Raw genomic sequence first — 18,965 nt, forward strand, 5'->3', positions numbered from 1 at the left:
ACTTAAGTGCATGTTCTGATTTATTGAAATAAGATAAACTGAACTGAATTGATTGGAGCTGAACTGAACAAAATTGAATTAGACTAAACTGAAATTTATTGTTTATGAGAGAAGGAAATTAGGAACTGAACTAAACTGAATTGAACTAATTGAAGCCGAGCTGAACTGAACTAAACTGAAATTAAGCTGAAGAGAATAGGCCCTTAGAGATTCCTTAAAACCCATGATTGGAAAATACAAAGTGCATATGGGGTTAGAGAGAGTTAGAGAGGAAAAAAATTAGTTCGTAATTACTGAAGAGATAGAGAGAGAAAGTGTTGGAAAATGATGTCAACAGTACAAAATAAATAAATAAATTGATGACAACTCATCAAAAATAGGAAATATTGTCAAAAATTACATTCTTAAAATAGAAATATGCATCTGGTTTTGAAACCCCAAAAAAGAAATTAGGCATCTAATTAAGAGACGGAGGGAGTATATATCATTATCCTATATTTATATTATTGTCAAATGCTAAATTATATATTCATGTTCATTAGTCATTACATTTTCCACATGTGTTATGTCCTGGTGTGTCCTTAGGTGTTTTTTTTTTTTTTTTTTTTTTTTTTTAAATAAAATTATATTACTTATATAAAAATAATTCCTTAATCTTATACAATATGGTTACTTAAAATATAAAAGATTTGACATATATATCTTTAACACAAATATTTCTATAGCTTTAAATTCTTAGCATAATTTTGATAATTTTCTACATCATTTTATTTATGTCTAACATATTTTTCGTAATCCTTTATTTTGTTCAAAATTTATCAGCTATATTTTTAACTTTTATTTGTTTATAAAAAACTAATTATAATAATAGTTTGATAATAGTTATTAAAAATTATAATATCCGACCACAAGTTGTGTTACACGCGGCTCCAGTAGACTTATAACCATAATAAACATAAAGAAAGAAAAAGGATGGATATTTTTGTTGTTCACTCGTTTGTGAAGTGACGAGAGTTTTTGCTTACAAACTTCTAAACTCGCCGTGGACCCCACGAAAATCATTAACCAATCACCATCCCTATAATCATCATTATTATAATTATAATCATCATCATCATCATTGTACGTATTATAATATAATAACAAAATTAACTAAAACGTGTAATTATCACGTGCATAGCTTCTCAATACATAACCCTTCATATAGTAATCTCCAAGATTTCGTGAATTAACAAAATAAACTATCTTTCAATCATTAACAACCACAATTATATAGATATTTTAAAATATTATTGTTTGATTAAAATTATGGGATTATCATATTGCTGGATAAGCTTAAAGCTTTGTATTTAACAGTAATGTTGCTAAGGATTACTCTTGGCGTGTGCCAAACTTTGATCCATTTTTATGAACCTAGGATTGTATGTACTTCTTGTTCACGTAATTTCAATCCAATGTCAACCTCTATTTTCCTCATTTTTTTCATGTTTTTATATGGTTTTTGTTACTCGGAAAGTTTCCAATATCTATTAGGATTCTGCTATATTTTAGCAATTATATGTGACGTCATAAATTTGACTAATAAAACTTAATCATATGTTAATTCAAAAGATTACTAAATTTCATAAAGTCATACTCGATGAATAAAATATCATTTAAATAAGCGATAATAGTTGTTCTGTATAAAAAGGTCTAATCTTAATAGAAAGAAATTGAACTTAATCACCTTATTTCAAGGAAATCAAACATAATTTTAGAAATCTATCATACAAACATGAATAATAAAAATATAGGTAACCATTCCCTTTTTGATATAATGACCTTTTAAGTTGATCTTGATAGTTATTGCCAACAAACTCTTCGACATTAATACTACCTTTTGGGCCTTACATGTTGAAAAAAGCTAACAATCTATTATTACAGTCAAATTGGGTATATTAACTTTTAGGATCAAGCTCACCTTTCTACTTCGTATTTTATATATAATACTCCCTCTATTTTTTAAAAAATAATTATTAGTATTATTATAATTCAATTCTACCGTCTGTTTGACTGTTTAGATGTGTTTTATTTACTGATCTTCTTAGTAAATTTTTAGCTATTTTGTTTTATTCAGATTGGTACAAATTTAACAAACATGCAGGTTGGATTTTCAGTAACTTACATATAAGAAAATAAATTCTAAGCTTAACTGTTAATCTATGAAAAAAAAAAAAGATTAAAACTTGATGTAGAATAATTTTATGACAATTTACCCAATAATAAAGAACAATGATAAACAAGTTAATGAGACAAAAAACTTTTGATCATATAGTTTAACAAAAGCTATGACATCAGTATTACGGATTATATACATTATTGAATGATAAATTAACCTCAATTTAGTTGGGGATAAAATAACATAACAGTAACTACTAAAAATAAAAGGAAATCCAATAGATTAAAACAGAATCATGCACCAAAAATATCGGTGATCGATGAATAATACACGTATGATTACGTTATCGTGTAACCTAAGTCACACTAACAAATTATTTTTGTACAAAGCGGTGGTCCTTTGTATTTATACACAACTGCCAAACGAGTTTCTTGTTCTATTCCACTTAATTCTCTCTCTTTCTCTTTCTCTCTCTACCTAAAACATATATAAATCAAGTTTAATCACCACTTTTAATTCATTATTATTTTATCCTTAACTACTAAGCTACTTATTAATAATAAGTTCTAAGGAAATCAAAACCTCTCTCTTTCTTTTTCTCTCAAACATTTAAGACAAAAAATATTTTGATTCATTTACAATGAACAACGACATGCTTTACTCAAAGAGCAACAAGATTTGGTGGTCCAAGGTTAAATCTTCATTTTCTTCAAAATATGGTAAGCACATGACAAATACTTCATGATTTTTGTTTCATTCAATTAAATTCTTTGTTTCGAGGGAGGATCCCCTCCAATAACTGAACGTCAAAGATTAAATCAATCGTTTGATTTTGATGTGATTAGTTAACTTGTTCAATTATTGGAGAGAATCCTAATTCGATGAGAAAATAGAATGTAATAAATATGTATGTTCAATTATTATTATAATATTAGATCTTGAATGATGTGGTGCTAATAAGATTTTTGTGTTTTGTAGGAAATTCAAGGAAAAAACTAGGGAAAGAGGCAAGCTTGTGTGGGAAGCTAAATGTGAATGAAGAGTACAAGGGAGTATTTCGAACACAATCATACATGGAAATTTGGAGCAAAGCTCAAATTCAGCTAACAGGATTACAAAAAACAACATTAGATGACAAACTTTCTTCTTCTCCTTTAACATCACCGTCACCTCTATCTTCGTCTCCGTCTCCAACTTCCTTAACTCCATCATCTCTGCCTCCCTTCTACACGCATCTCACGGAACTCCTCCTAGAACCGCGACAAGAGGCTGTGATTGATCTCATAAAATCGTCGAATCTTCAAACCCTTCTTGTTGACTACTTTGATGCAAGCCTTGAGGCTAGCAATATATGTGAATCCCTCCTAAAAGGAATCCATAAAACTCGGTCTAACCACTGGTTTATCAAAAGGGTGCTCAAGTTATCTGAGCGAGGAGATGAACAATGTCATGAATTGCTACTTCAAGAATTAGCTTCCTATGCAAGCTTAAGCAATCCTTTGTTAGAAATCATTGATGGTGCGGTAGACTTTCGTATGATCCATGACAATTACTCCCATCTTCTTCGAAAGTTGACCTCAAGGAAGAGGAAAATCAAGAGAAGGGAGAAATTTACGCGGTTATATAAGAAGGCAGCTGGCTATGGTTTTGTGATCACTTACGCGGTGTTTGCTATCGCGTTGCTAGCCTTAGCAATGCATAGCATGGTAGGACTATTAGGGGCACCGGCCTTATTATTGCCATTGTCGAAGGGTGTGATGAAGAGTGTACACGGTGGCAGATCGCTTAAGACAAGCTTCCTTAAGCACCTAGGGTCACAACTAGATGTCGCGGCTAGGGGCATTTATACCTTTATCAATGAATTTGACACGGTAGGGAGGCTCGTGACACGGTTGCACGATGAGGTTGAGCATAAAAGACAGGTTGCAAAGATGTGTGTGAGGAATGGGAGGAACCATGAAGTGATAAGGGAAGCACTAAAGGATATTCAATTACACGAACACGGGTTTGAAGAACAAATGGATGAGCTTGAAGAACATATTTACTTGTGCTTCTTAACTATAAATAGATCAAGAAGATTAGTTCTTCAAGCAGTATTAGCCCCTTTGAGTTGACACGATCGACAATGGCAGCATTATAGCAATCACTGCTCGCGCTTGCTGTTCAATGATTCTTTGGATAGAACACATAGAAGTTAGCTAGCTAGTAGGACAATTTTTTCATTGATGTAGTTTACAAAAACAATACATTTTTTTTTTTTTTTACACACAAGTTAGTTAGAGTAAAATTTGATTATATTGTTGATTTATGTAAACTAGTGTAAGTGTGTAACACATAAAAAGATTGATTCTTTTTTTGGTTGTTCAATTTTGAACCTTGAAATTAAATGTAATACTACAATTTATTTACTGCACATTTGTCAGTAAATCTATCACAAAGTTTTAAAGATTAGTTGCCCATCTGCCTAGTGCCACACGTAGCATCATATTCTGCCTTTGGAGAAACTAGCGTATAAATGAAGAAAGTGACCTCAACACAAGATCACTAAGGTCATCATATATATACTTAGAATGCGTAGAGTAAGATACGGGGGGCCGAGCCGCCATGAGGGTGGCGGGAGGAATGGAGTTTAGAGAAAGATACGAGAGAGGTGATACAAAGGATGGGGGTAAATACTAAATAGGGATGGCTGAAAGAAAGGGAATGTAATGTTTATTTTGGGGTATTCTATGATGTATCAGCCTTAGGGGGTGGTGGAAAATTATAGTTACTCTATTGAAAGATAAAAGTATGTTATAAATAACCCCACACCATTCTTATTACCCTTCAACCACCACCAACTTCACCTATTTAGTTGCTTTAAATTTGTTTCATATCTCTTAATTTATTGGAATACTTCTGCTTGAAGTTAGCATGTGTTTTGGAGGAATTATTAATCCGCTCTCTCTTTTTAAGACACTTTAAACAATGGTAAATGTGTTTTTGGCATTAGATCCATCCAAGTGTATTGTTTCCAAAAATAATGGGAAAATGTGGATAAAACTAGATCTATGAGAAATTATTAAAAATGGTTCTTGATCAAGAGGATTTCTTAGACCAGTTGTGGAAACTAATACTTGTAGAAGAGTTGCTGGTTGGATAACCTTTTTTTTGGTAAGTTAGCATTATTGTCATCAACTAAACAAAAAGATATTTTATTTACAAAGCTCACCAATACATCATCAAAAGAGAACAGCAAAGAACAAAATAAATCAAGCTAAATTCTTGAGGACAACTCTTTAAAAAAAAAAAAAAAAATGTAGGTCCAAGTCATTCTATCTTCTGAAAATTCAAAAGTCAAGACTATTTCAGAATGTTAAGAACATTTTGTTACTTATTCGATCAATATAATCATAATATAAATAAATTCATGTTAGAATTTTATTTTTATTTCTTTGGTTTTTAATAAGGATAAAGAGAATTCTCTCGCAAAGTAAGAGGGAAATTAGAGATCCCACTTGTTTAGAGTGAGAATCGAATCTCTCTCCAGGGGTGACTCAATAATCAATACAACTAAATATTCTGTACTAAGTTTAGTTTTTTTTTATTTTTTATTTTTATTTTTTTTATTTCTAAAAGCATGTCAGATTCTTTTCTAGGAGAACTGTTGACTATGCAACAACTAGTCTATGAAACGAGGGTGTTTCAGTGCACACAATCAAGCCAATGTATTATGCAAACATACACGTTTACAAAAAAAAAAAAAAAAAAAAAAAAAAGCTCTTTCCATATTGGTAGGGGGAGAGTGTGGCTGGGGTGAGGAGCAATATACTTGGTATATCCTACTCTAGAAAGCATGATGGATACTCCATAACAACATTTTGAACATTCCATTAACAAACGGGTTTTTGATTAATAAACAAAATATTTTTGACTTGAACTTAGGCAAACATTAACTTTAAAATACATCAAAAAGGATTATACTTTGAACATACAAGTAGAGCTTTTTGAACATGGAGAAAAAACCTCTGCAGAACAGGTAAACGAATTCAATGAAAAAAAATTTAACACCAAAAAAAAAAAAAAAAAAAAAAAAAAAACAATAATTTTCCACATTTCTTAAGCTAGGTTTATTCAAAATAAATATACAATATAAAGGAAATCATACAATAACATAGAAGGATTCGAGATTTGGTCTCCGTGGGCCTTATGCTGGATCTGATTCTTATGCCTTCAACGTCTGGATGAACCCTCCTTCAAGCTCTCAGCGTCTTCAAAACAATTAGAATGAGCTGCTCGGACCTGCTCTATGGCAGTTAGTGAGAGCTTTATAAGCAGCTACATTTGCAAGAGATAAATCTAGCAAGAAAATAATGTCAGCTGAGATTTCGTAATTTCTTAAACTCATCAAAATCCACAAGCGTTTCCTTAATCTTGAGCCAGTCTCCTGGTCTTGGCATCACAATTGCGATATAACCTTCTCTTTCGGCCTGAAATATCGAGGTAAAAGAGAAGTTGAATCAGTAAGATTTTGTTGTATAACAAACCCAAGAAACCAGGTAATTCTGTACAATTAAGCAGTGTTTCTAATCAACTCTCAACCTAAACACATGACTCCGATCTATGTTGGTTAAAATATCAAATTTAAGAGAGTAACAATTGTACAAATGAGAATGACGCATATTAGACTATACTCGATTTAGATTTATTTCCTTCAAAAAAAAAAAAAGATATTTCCTACAAATAGTAACAGGTCAAGCAAGTAATGTTTGATGAGCCGCAAGATGTGTAGTAATGAAAATTTTATCCCACCTCCTGGACCAATGGCATGAGTTCGAACACTCAAGAAAGGGGAAGTAGAGTGAGAGCAAGGAGGACAGGGCAGGGCCGCAGGGGCTGGGTGATAAGACTGATAAAATGAGAGAGAGGAAGGAAAGGAGGGGTTCATTGTGCAGGGCTATACCTTAGGTACATGGCTTATCCCATCATTTGAAAAATCAAAATTTAAGTTCAACGATAGTGAAGAATGATAAGCACAGTCCTATGTCATTTATACCACAGGAGTGACAGGACACAGGTTATAAAAAACAGTAGGAAAGCATATTACTGAATTCTCACCGATGTATTAAGCAGGTCTGGATTCTCAATTAGTTTATTATTGACTTCAAGCAATGGCCCTTTGACACAACACCTGTTCATGACACAGCCTACTCATTATTATCAAGAGGCAAAATAAGGCAGAAGAGAAGCAAGAAGCAACCAAAAACTTGCCTGACAGTGTAGGGGACATCACCACTATGGACGTTGCATAAAATACTATTTGGTTGAAAGTGTTGAGCATTCTGCACAAAGAAATTGTTCAGGTGAAGATCAACTAATTGCATAATATCACATTGTATCAGCATTGTCTTCTATCTTAACTATCCAACGAAAGATTGATCTATGCATCACTCATTTTTATCAAATAGCATAAATAGTTAACAAAATCATCACAGCCTAATGAGCAAATATGCTTAAAGTATCATAGTGATCTGTAGGAATTGGCAGAATGTCCAGAACCTGGAGCAGAATTTGGCTACATCTTCAATAAGTTCAACCGGCGAAAGGCTTGGATTACTCTCCATATGAGAATCTAGAAAGGCACAACATGACCAAACCCCTAGCCCTGATGATTAAGGCTTCAAGGGACTGCTGGCTGTATGTCACATATTTTGTGCCTAGATATCAGTATAACAAATTCATTAAGAAGGCCAAATTTGTGGCATATTTGTGGGATAAACTAAGTTGATAGCTAATGAGTGCATGTTCCATATTACATTTTTGCAATATTGAGTTCTGAACTAAACTTACAGAACAGTTCAGTCACATAATTTACAACATTTGCAAGTCAATACTCTTCAAGGGACTGACAATAGAAGTTTAATTTAAAGGGGCTGAGAAGGAGAGCTTTCTTCCTTTTGGTTTTAACATGAAGTAGCTCATAAGTCTTTGTTTCACTAAAGAAACAAGCCACTTATATTAGGTGTATTTGACAAAACTGCAATCTGCAACTATTTCATTTTGAAAGTTCACCTGGAACTTGGCAGAGGAAGATACTGTGTACCAGTGTGGTTAAAATCAAAAGTTTTTTACACTGTTATTTGACTTAATTCATTGTAGTCCGCTATGCTTTCCCATCAAATGGTATGTACATCACAAAAGCTTGTCGAAATTAAAGTCGGTGAGGGGCAGAGGACTAAGTTAATAAGTGATTAAACTACTTATATGTTTATGCAATACATAAACTACTTTTATGTTTATGCAATACATCTTCATGTCCAACATTATGAGAGGTTGATCCTAAAATGCATGAACTTGAATAATCCAAGAGTCAAAAACCAAACATTCTAAATTCAACATTCATGTACATAGTTACTGGAGTCCAAAGTTGCAGTATTGACACATTCATAAGGATACTTTCCTTTTTCATACATGTATATGTTGAAGGGAACCAAAATTTTCAATTTTGGACAAAACATAAGGGCCCGAGGATCCATATCCCCTTCACAAAGATTCTTGAGATGGAGTCAGGAGTCTAAACATCATTTTCAACATTAGCAATGCAGATTTTATCCCTTTAAACAACCAGCCCCAACTCAACTTCTTTGATTGATATAATGATTTATAATACTTAACTATATCTTCTCTTGATTAGCAAGGCAGAAAGAAGGGCTGCATAGTGTTCAACGACATTCTTACTCGCCCTTGATTAAAGATCGAGAAGAAAGCTTCTGATGCTTCCAATCCAAATCCTTAACCTTTTTTCCCAGCATAAAACATGGCTACTATAATATCAACATAACAAGAATCTAATGTAAAGAAAGTATGTACAAAACACAGGCTGATTTTGTTACCTTCTTGCGCTTCCCTGAGACCTTCAATTCACTACGATCGGACTTTCCAACATTAAAATCTACAGAGGTAACACCTCCTTCAGCCTGAAGAGCTACATGGGTTTTTGCCAACCCAATCACACACAACCTGTTTCATATTTTTCAGAAAGAAAACAAATTTATCACAACACTAAATATCATAGCTCATTCTTCCAATAAAAGGCAATAAGATTTTAAAACAATGCACTTGTGCACCTTTTATCATTCAAATTCAATTCAACTAACCAACAACTTATACTTGAGCAAACAAATGTTTGCACAATCAGAAAATTACTAGCATCAATATATAGCTGAAAATACCCTCACTTCAGTTTAGTACTTTTTATATACTTGTAGATAACTTCCGTTCGGATTTAGTTGTCACAGTACAATAAACATAATCAACGTGACTATTAATTCCTGACAATGAGAGCACATTAAATAATAGACCAAAACATACCCATTAGCATGACGATACACATATTGATCATGCCCTGGCTTCATAAAATCTGAATGTGTAAACATATCAAAAATAATTATAAACCCATCAAAATAAAATTCCAATTAATTAACATAACAAAACCCAATTCAGAATTGAAATCATCTTTTTATGAAATGAACCCAAAATAATATAGAGGTATGAGAAGCTAACCAAGGGCGAAATAGCGAACAAAATTGGTTTCAACAGCGGAAGGAGGAGAAAGGGGGAGAGTGGAAACATCAGGTACAAGTAATTTCTTCAATTCATCATCTTCTTCGATTTCAACTTCAACTTCAACTTCAACTTCAAATTGTTGTTCAAGTTGAGGTTTAAGAGGGGAATTAGAGAGAGGATTAGAGACGTAATCAGCAGTTTCTGTCATTGTTTTTGTCAAACTCAACTAACTGCGGCGATACGATAACAAGCAACAAACCCCCTCGTGGGACTGTTCTCCCGGTTTGCTATTTTTTTTTTTTTTTTTTTTTTTTTAATAAAAAAAAAATTCTTCTTCGAAAATTGAGAGGCTATTCTTTTCAGATTATTTTCAATACATTTCAATTGCAATAGGTTCAGTTCAATTTTTGGGTGGACCTGGTCTACAATAAATTTATTGTGGACCTTATGGTCTCATGTGACAATTGCCGCAAAACACAGCCCAGCCCACTAACTTGTTTTCCAAGCTTACTAATATCTCTTCTGCCACAGCCTACTAACTTCTTTCCCAACCCTTATTTTCGACGCCATTAACAACCTTCCTAGAGCTCGAATTTTCATCTCTCTCCTTCTAATTCTAATCAATTCTAGGGTTTATTTTCTCCCTAATCAATCAATTTCTTCAAAATTCATGGAGAATTCTTCTGTACAATCAATTGAAATGGATCTAAATCAAAGTATACAGGACACTATAGCAAACTTCGATATTAATGTCATCAATTTCGATCTGAACGAAGCTGTTGAAGATGTAGAACAAACTATTATTGAAGCTGAGGATGAGAATGAAGCTCAGGAGGAAAATCAACCTCTAATGCAAACTCAAGGTATTATACGATATAATTATATGCAATTGATTTCAGAATTTGATAATGTGAATTAAGCGATTATGCAATTGTTTGTTTGGAAAATTAAATTAGGCATTTAGGTATTAATTTGATAATGTGAATTAAGCGATTATGCAATTGTGAATTAAGCGATTATGCGTAATTTATGTTGATTGAAAATTAAATAGGTTTACAGTAGTTATAGACATGCAAAGCCACTTTTAAGTAACATAGTTGCCTTTAGTGATAGTATAGTGATATATTTTTTTAAAATAAATACATGATACTTATATGATACTTGTTAAAGCTTTTCTGACATGCAAAGCCACTTTTAAGTAACATAGTTTCCTTTAGTGATAGTATAGTGATCTATTTTTTAAAATAACAGGTGCTAACGATGAGATTAGTGGTTGGTTAGTAGGAGAAACTCGAGCAACACTTGCGGAAATACATGAATTGTATTGTCAACATGCTGCTGCAGTTGGTTTTAGTGTTAGAAAAGCAAAACAAACAAGCAAAATTGAAACTAAAGATATCATCACCAAAAAGTTCTTTGTATGTTCTGCAGCTGGACTAAGAAATTCCGGTAAAAAGAAGGAAAAAATTCCAGAAGAACTCTTGACAGAGGAAAGTTCTTCAGTTAAAAAAAAAAACAAGACAAAATAGGAGAGTTCCAATAACAAGGACAAACTGTAATGCTTTGATAATAGCAAAATTGAATGAAGAGGGGCAATTTGAGATAGTTCAGCATGTGTTGGTGCACAATTATCTACTCACTAGACCACAATGGAACCATTTCCACCGTTCAGAGCGTGCAAAGACTGGAATTAAAGGGAAAGCGATTGAGGCCATGCAAGAATCTGGACTAAGACCTATTGAATCCTTTAATTACATGTCAAATGAAGCTGGAGGAGAAGATGTTATTGGTCATACAGTGAAAGACCACATGAATTATTGTTATAAACTAAAAATAAAGGTCATTGAAGGAGGAGATTCTCAAGTAGTTTGTGACAAATTACAGGAAGCTTATTCTGAGGACCCTAACTTCTTTTTCAGAGTAAAGTTGGATGCAGATGGAAGGGTTTGTAACTTGTTTTGGAGGGATTCGATGATGCTTGAAGATTACAAAATATATGGGGATGTCACTGCATTTGACACCACATATAGGACGAATCGTTACAACCTCATCTGTGCACCCTTTGTAGGAATAAACAACCACTAGAAGAACACTATGTTTGCTTGTTTTTTTATTGGTGATGAGACCACAGATTCATTTGTGTGACTATTTGAGACCTTCAAAAAGGCAATGGGTGGTAAATGTCCTGTCTCACTGTTTACAGACCAAGATGCAGCCATGGCAGCAGCAATACCAAAGGTAATTTCTAATTTTGAAGGAACTTTTTGAATACCACTACATCTAAATATGTTTGTAATGAAATTATATTTAGTTACCTCTATTTTAAATGCAGTATACATTTTTGAAACTATAGTAACTGTATAAAAATGTGCAGGTAATTCCAAATACTAGACATAGATTATGTCTATGGCACTTGATTTAAAATGTTGTACAAGATTTGGAGTTTTGAAGAGTGATGACACATTCAAAGCTGCTTTCATGAATGCTTGAGTGGTTGTATTACCGAAGCTCAGTTTGAAGTATGTTGGGATTCAATGAGGACAAAGTACAAACTGAAAAACAATAGTTGGTTCAAAAGGTTATACTCACTAAAGCACAAGTGGAAACAACTCTAAGTAAGGACTTTTTCTCCGCGAGAATCTTGTCGTCTCAAAGAAGTGAGAGCACAAATCACGCAGTGGGATTCAAAGCAAACAAGAAGACAAGTTTGACAAAATTCTACAACATATTTCAGAAGACAGTGAAGACTTGGAGAAGGAATGAGGATTTTTATGAGTTCAATAGCATAAAATCAATTCCTACTTCCAGTTATCCAATGTCTGCCTTACTTAAACATGCTGCTGAGGTTTATACACATACATTATTTAGGGACTTTGAAGAAGAATTCAACCTAGCCATTGGATCTCAAACTAAACTGCTATTGATTAATGGAGGCAGAGATGGCACAACTCAAGCAGTAACTTATGATCCAATAAACCAAACAATTCAATGTCCATGCAAGAATTTTGAAGAGTCGAGTTGGTTATGCTTCCATAGCCTTAGAATCTTGCACATGCATTCTGTTGAAAAAATTCCAGAGCAATACATATCTTCCAGGTGGACTAAAATGGCTAAGGTTGAAGTTTGGAAAAGTATGGAAGCAGAGCAAAGGATGAAGGGGACATTAAACAACTTCACACCCTGGCGGCTACACATGGTGAGAAAGTATCATAGTCTAATCCTTAAGAGCCACAAGTTTGAACAAGCAAGGAAAGTCTTAGAAGAAAGCTTTGCAAAAGACTCAAGTGCAATATATGAGATTATTTCTGCTATGAAGTCAACTAACAACCATTCTGAGAACACTACATGTGTAGAAGAGAATTCGGGATCAACTTCATCTAGTGTGGTTCAAGTACTAGACCCAGCTCGTGCAAAAACTAAAGGAGGCCAATCAAATAAAAGGATTCCAGGAAGCTACGACTACATGAAAAAGGGGAAGAGGAGGAAGCACAGAGAATTTGGTGCCAAAACACCAAATATTAATAATAAGTATATGCTCTGATAGTCTGAAGACATCAAATTTTATCTTAAGAACACCATATTTTATCATAGTAACCTGTATTGTTACATAGTTACCTTTTATTTGTAATTTCATTAAATTCTTGGAAACTTTATATCTTTTAAATATTGATATAGTGTCTTTTATGATTGACATAGTGTCTTTTGTTATGATATAGTGTCTTTTAATTTGATCTTAATTGTACTTAATCCTTTTCAAACAAACAAGGAAAAAAGCAGATGAGTACTGTAATACCTTATACACAAAGCCTCATTCTCTAAACTTGTTGTTAATTGGTAGTTTGTTGTACTACATGGAAGGCTCCTTTTAGTCGTTAAACGAAGGCTCCTTTTAGTTGTTAAAGCTATGTTGTTTCAATTTTTCCTGTGATCAACAGATAAGAAATCAAGAAAATGAAATGCTCAAATCTTATAAATAACTACTGATTATTATGATATAGTGTCTTTTATGATTGACATAGTAACCTTTAATTTTGAGATATATATTTCTTGGAATAGTAACCTTTTTTAGAATATAGTGATCTTTATTTTTAAATAGTAATCTTTATTTAATACCCTTGTATTGTCAGTTTATTACCATTAATTAACGTAGTCCATAATTTTGACATAGTTACCTTTATATTTATTATAGTAACCTTATTAATAAAATAGTGACTTTATTTTACATATAGTGACCTACAATAATTACCATTAATTTAAAACATAGTCCTTAATTTTGACACTATAAAATATTGAAAACGAAGTGACCTTTTTTCACCAAACAAAGACCTTATAAATAATATAGTGACTTTATTTTAACATATAGTGACCTATGATAACATAAAAATTTAATAATTGAATTAAACAAACAATATACCATTTTCATAAAATATTGGCAAAAGCTTGTTTACACAAAATGAATATTTTTCCAATCTTCATTCAATAACCTACACAAAAGTTGAATGAATACTAATTAGCTATACAATCTTCAAAGTACTTTGCTTAGCATCAGAAAATTATGATCACAACTAAGTCAAAAAATCAGTTACACAATGTTCTGACATCTTAAGCCTTTCCTTTCTTCTTCTTGTCTATAGTCGGCTTCTTCTTATTCTTCCTCTGTTCAATCTCTTTCTTCCTTCTTTCTTCAACCTCTTTTGAAAGACGCTGCCTATCAGGTTTGAATTCAGTAACCTTACCAATTACATTTGATCTAGCTTCATTCATATCAGACAACACCAAAGATGCAACAATTTGAATCCGGAGAATCTTCCTATTTGAAGCCTAAAAAAGTAAATTATCAATATAAGATATTGTGATATTAATTAAAAGAAATAAAACAAATAATTTAAAAGGGATAGAATCATAACTGTTTTTAAAATTTCACATTTAAGCTCATCAGCTCCATTGAATAAAAGCATGCTCATTATAGTATAAACACCAGAATCTGAATTATCTTTGCTAGATCTCTAATTCAAAGTAGGAAACTTCAAAGCGTAGTCAACCATAACTCCAGATTGAGTAAGCCTTTGATCAAAGAAGGTTCTGATCATATCCCACTAGCAAAAAAGCATATAATCAGATCACAGTCGCATTAAATGATTAACACCCAGCTTCATCCAACAATCAATAATTAATGACCAATTACAGCCCATAATCAGTCATAACTCATAACCTTGAAAACAGAGGCAAAACTCCATAGTAGACAAGAATATAAGACCTTGACTAATGCTGTACAAATTGCAGACTTCAGAATTTCAATTTCCTATTTAAGAAGCTATCATAGTAATAGACAATGCATATATAATATCCATACCAACACAAACAATGGCATTGAAATCTGAAGCATAAAAATTTCAAACTAGTTTAACATTTGTCCAAATCCTAATTCCTAAAAATCACAATCAAAACCTATTAGACAAGAAAATAGTGAGAATATGGAAGAGTGAGAAAGTAATACTAAGAGACTAGACAACTTTCAAGAAGATACGATTATCCTCATCATAATTCAAATTATCAATAAACTGAATTTTTCCTTCAGTCAAATTCACCACAAATAAGCAATAGTGATTGCCCCAAAGACAAGGTAAAAATATCTGCAACAATGATACCACCATTAGTCAGAATAAAAAAAAAACATATAGATTCCATTTTTGATATTATAGTGACCTCTTTTAAATATACACTTATGCAATTTTCAATAGGCACTCTCATTTAAAAAAAGGTATCTATAACATAAAGAAAGGGAACTATATTTTTCAAAGCATAAAAAAACAGAAAGTATTACCAGCTCCACTTCTGACAAACCAAAATTATTGCAAGCTATATTCATCCACTCCTCCAATTCTTGATAAACAATGTCCACTAGTTGTGAATTGTCATCACTGCCGGCAGCTTCTAATATTGTAACCTTCATAATATTTACATAAATAAAAAAATAAGTGAAAAGTATAAACATGTATAAACATTGAAATAATTAAACAACTCACACTAATTGAAGAACCAAAGTACAATTTTCGAGGTCCATCCTTAAGACATTTCTGATTTTCATTGAGAAGCAATGCCCAGCAATCCAAAATACTACTGCTCATGATTTCTGAAGGCTCTCCTAATGTGTAGAAGTCTTGCCTTTGAATCAAATGCTTTTTATGAAAAAATACCAACAGTTCACTGAGTCAAAGAGTATAAAATAAGAATTAAAAAGGTGTTTCATAAATAAATAAATAAATTAGAGAAAATCAATGTAATCAAATAAAAGATTACTTACTTAGGAGCCAAACAAGAATCATTGATAATGCAATAGTCAACAATCTCTAGGACTAATGGATCCAATAGCTTCATTTCCTTGTTATTTGACTTCAAAAAGTGTGAAATGAGTATAAGCTTTTCATCAGATTTCCAATCAAAAGAAATCGAACACTTGGACCCTCCATTTGCAAGAATATTTTCAAAGCCAATCACAGGTAAAGTGCCTCTAATTGCCTCTCTCCCTTCATTTGTTTTGTTGTGGTCAAATGTAGAAACTTGATCAAACACCTCGGGCATTTTTGTCACCCAAATAGCAAGTTCGGAGATCTTCGTCAATCATAGATTGAACTTGAGGATCCAAAAAAAACTGATCATCCTGGGACACATTAATACCAGGAGCGTTTTTGGTCTCATTGCGGCGTGAAAGAAGAATCTGTTTTATCTTGTCATTATAAAAACAAGAAATCACATTCATATCTCTTTTCATGAAAAAAATTGTTCATGAACGGGCTGCAAAGACATTAAAAAAATCATGTATAAATATTTAAATCATATCCAATAATTAAAAAAAAAAAGAATAAAATTCAGCTACTCCTTACATCAATAGCAACCGAATGGATCTCTTGATCTGACATCGAACCTGGTGGGAGAATGAACTGTATTGTACCAGGTACATCATTACCCCCCCTGACATTATCAGCATTCCCCATACTTCCCCCTGTAGTACCTACATGACCATCCTGAAACTTCAGTTTACCACTAACAGGATACACATCAGAGAGTAAAATTCCACACCCAAAACTTTTGGACAATTTTTCCTTCTTAATTCTGTCCCTAATCAACTCATCATTCCAATGTTGAATTAAGGGTAAAGAAGTACTTAATTCAACATTCCTAAATTTCAACCTATGGAAGTAAATAATCTCCAACATCAAAATACAACCACAACAGTTCTAAATTTCTCCTTTTTTGTAACTTTTAACACCTTCACACAGTTTTTCAAGAATATATTTACACCAATTCAAATTCTTAATTTGTCCAACATCATCAAGTGCCTTGGCAATCCTAAGATCAGCGGTTCTGTTAGAAGTAGGAGCTAAAAATATGGATACTGCATGCATAACAAAGAGTTTCTTAAACTCATCTCCACCTTGACCTAAAGTAGGTATCCTATCCTCTAACAAATTAAGTGGAATTTGGTCATTTTCATCTGTCAACCCAAAATTCAACCTCCAATTATGTTTGAAAACAAAGTCATGATTATTTTTATTAGCAGATCGAGGTATCTCCTCAACATTTTTGGGGTTCAAAGGAAGGAAAAACATATCATACACATCATACTCAGTCACCACAAACTCCTTAGTATTATCAATTGAAAACATGCAGCTACCACAGTCAAAAGAATCAATTAGCCACCTGTACATACTAGTAGGATTCCTTTTCAACTTCAATGATAACAACCCTCCAAAACCGATTTTATTTACAGAAATTTTTTGATCATAAGTAAACTTAGACATCATGTCAACCAAATGCAAAGGCCTACATTTAGTTTTAACTGGCCGCAATCTGCAAAATAAAAATAATAATGCATAGTCACACCAACATTCATGTTGAATCTAACTTTTTGAGAGCACTTTAAAGTAAATAAAGTTACTTACGTAGGTACATCACCACCTGCTTCAACTATTGATTTCTTCGTTCTTATTCTTGGCTTCTTAACACGAACAAGAGCAGTAGATTCAACGCTAGGTTCGGGTTCATCTTCACGAGTTCTCTTTTGTCGAGATGAAGGTGAACTGCAACTGGATGCTCATGAACCTCTCTAGAAACATCTTCTTCAGCAACACTCTTTTTCTTTTTATCTCTAGTATTCTTCTTCAAGCCTTTGGCACCATTTTTATAGAAAAGAAATCAAAATGTAAATTATAGTGACCTTACTGAAACAATAGTGACCAGAAAATTTAAGACCGTGACATGTCATTGTAAAGTGCACGTTTACACAGCATATATGATAAACAGAACCAAAAATAATTAGCAATGCTACTTTAAAAAAAAACTTAACAGTTAACATGCATTATAAAGATTGTAGTATGAACCATGTGTATCTTTAGTAAGGACTTTAAGGCATATTAGTTTTAGATAAATGATAATAATTTTGCTCTACTTTTAGTATACATGAAACTTTTGTATTTTAGTGAAGCTTCTACGCGCTTTCATGGGGGTTGATTATTGCCTCGTACTCTATAAAACATACAAGTATTAGCAGATTTTGGTTAGAACCCTGCTATTGATTTTTCTCTAGTTAATCTAGTTATAGTGATGGTACTCAAGAGACAATTTGGTGAGGAGGCAAGTGACTATTCATCACTTAACAATAGCTCCCAAAGCCAGCCAACAAAAACTCGATTCATAAAGCGCAACAAAGACAGAGAGTAATATAATAGCAGATGTAATTAAGGAGTATGATTGAAAATATGCAATTAGCATAGAAGAATCTTAAAATGCATATTAATCAAGTTCACATCATTTCATCCCTTAAAACAAGCACATTCTGCTAAAATCCCCAAAACTCCAACTCTCTAAAATCCAACACCAAAAATCAACCAATCAGTACAATTTCATCCTCATATACAGTTCAACAGATTACAGTATACTAACAATTCCACGGAATCATAGGAATCAACACACAAAACAAAAAACAGAACCATTACATATTACATATTAAAGGCTAGTAACATCATCGAGCACAAATCATCATCAATTAATTTTCAATCAAAATTCAACGAGAAAGCAAATATCTAAACAATCATTTGAACTATAAAAAAAAAATTCAATCAAACATTTATTAGGTTTTATGTGTTCAAACGAACAATAAACATAAAAAACAATCGAACATCGAAAAAAACCCTAGATATTCAAATGATCTTCAATACGAAAAAAGATTCAAACAAAAATTCATACAAATAGTTTCAATTAA

The 18,965-nt window shown here is 32.6% G+C and overlaps 3 protein-coding genes across 3 annotated transcripts; 2 read left to right on the forward strand and 1 right to left on the reverse strand.

Annotated features, from left to right (window-relative positions):
* The first annotated feature begins 2,753 nt into the window (after positions 1–2,753).
* On the forward strand, positions 2,754–4,567 carry LOC145590944 (UPF0496 protein At1g20180-like). The gene is made up of 2 exons (XM_081647328.1): positions 2,754–2,877; positions 3,137–4,567. The coding sequence occupies exons 1-2, from the start codon at positions 2,799–2,801 to the stop codon at positions 4,270–4,272; spliced, it is 1,215 nt and encodes a 404-aa protein (XP_081503454.1). The 5' UTR covers positions 2,754–2,798; the 3' UTR covers positions 4,273–4,567.
* A 1,660-nt stretch (positions 4,568–6,227) lies between these two features.
* LOC145590945 (uncharacterized) lies at positions 6,228–9,926 on the reverse strand. Its single transcript, XM_081647329.1, has 6 exons — positions 9,701–9,926; positions 9,509–9,557; positions 9,031–9,157; positions 7,409–7,479; positions 7,256–7,328; positions 6,228–6,627 (listed from the first exon to the last, which is right to left on the reverse strand). Exons 1-6 carry the CDS (start codon positions 9,909–9,911, stop codon positions 6,514–6,516), a joined length of 645 nt encoding a protein of 214 aa, XP_081503455.1. The 5' UTR covers positions 9,912–9,926; the 3' UTR covers positions 6,228–6,513.
* A 447-nt stretch (positions 9,927–10,373) lies between these two features.
* LOC145592225 (protein FAR-RED IMPAIRED RESPONSE 1-like) lies at positions 10,374–13,244 on the forward strand. The gene is made up of 5 exons (XM_081648682.1): positions 10,374–10,566; positions 10,955–11,197; positions 11,292–11,767; positions 11,870–11,941; positions 12,438–13,244. Exons 1-5 carry the CDS (start codon positions 10,374–10,376, stop codon positions 13,242–13,244), a joined length of 1,791 nt encoding a protein of 596 aa, XP_081504808.1.
* Positions 13,245–18,965: the final 5,721 nt, after the last annotated feature.

This window comes from Chenopodium album, chromosome 18, assembly GCF_948465745.1.
Source record: "Chenopodium album chromosome 18, dcCheAlbu1.1, whole genome shotgun sequence".
NCBI classification, from domain to species: Eukaryota; Viridiplantae; Streptophyta; class Magnoliopsida; order Caryophyllales; family Amaranthaceae; genus Chenopodium; species Chenopodium album.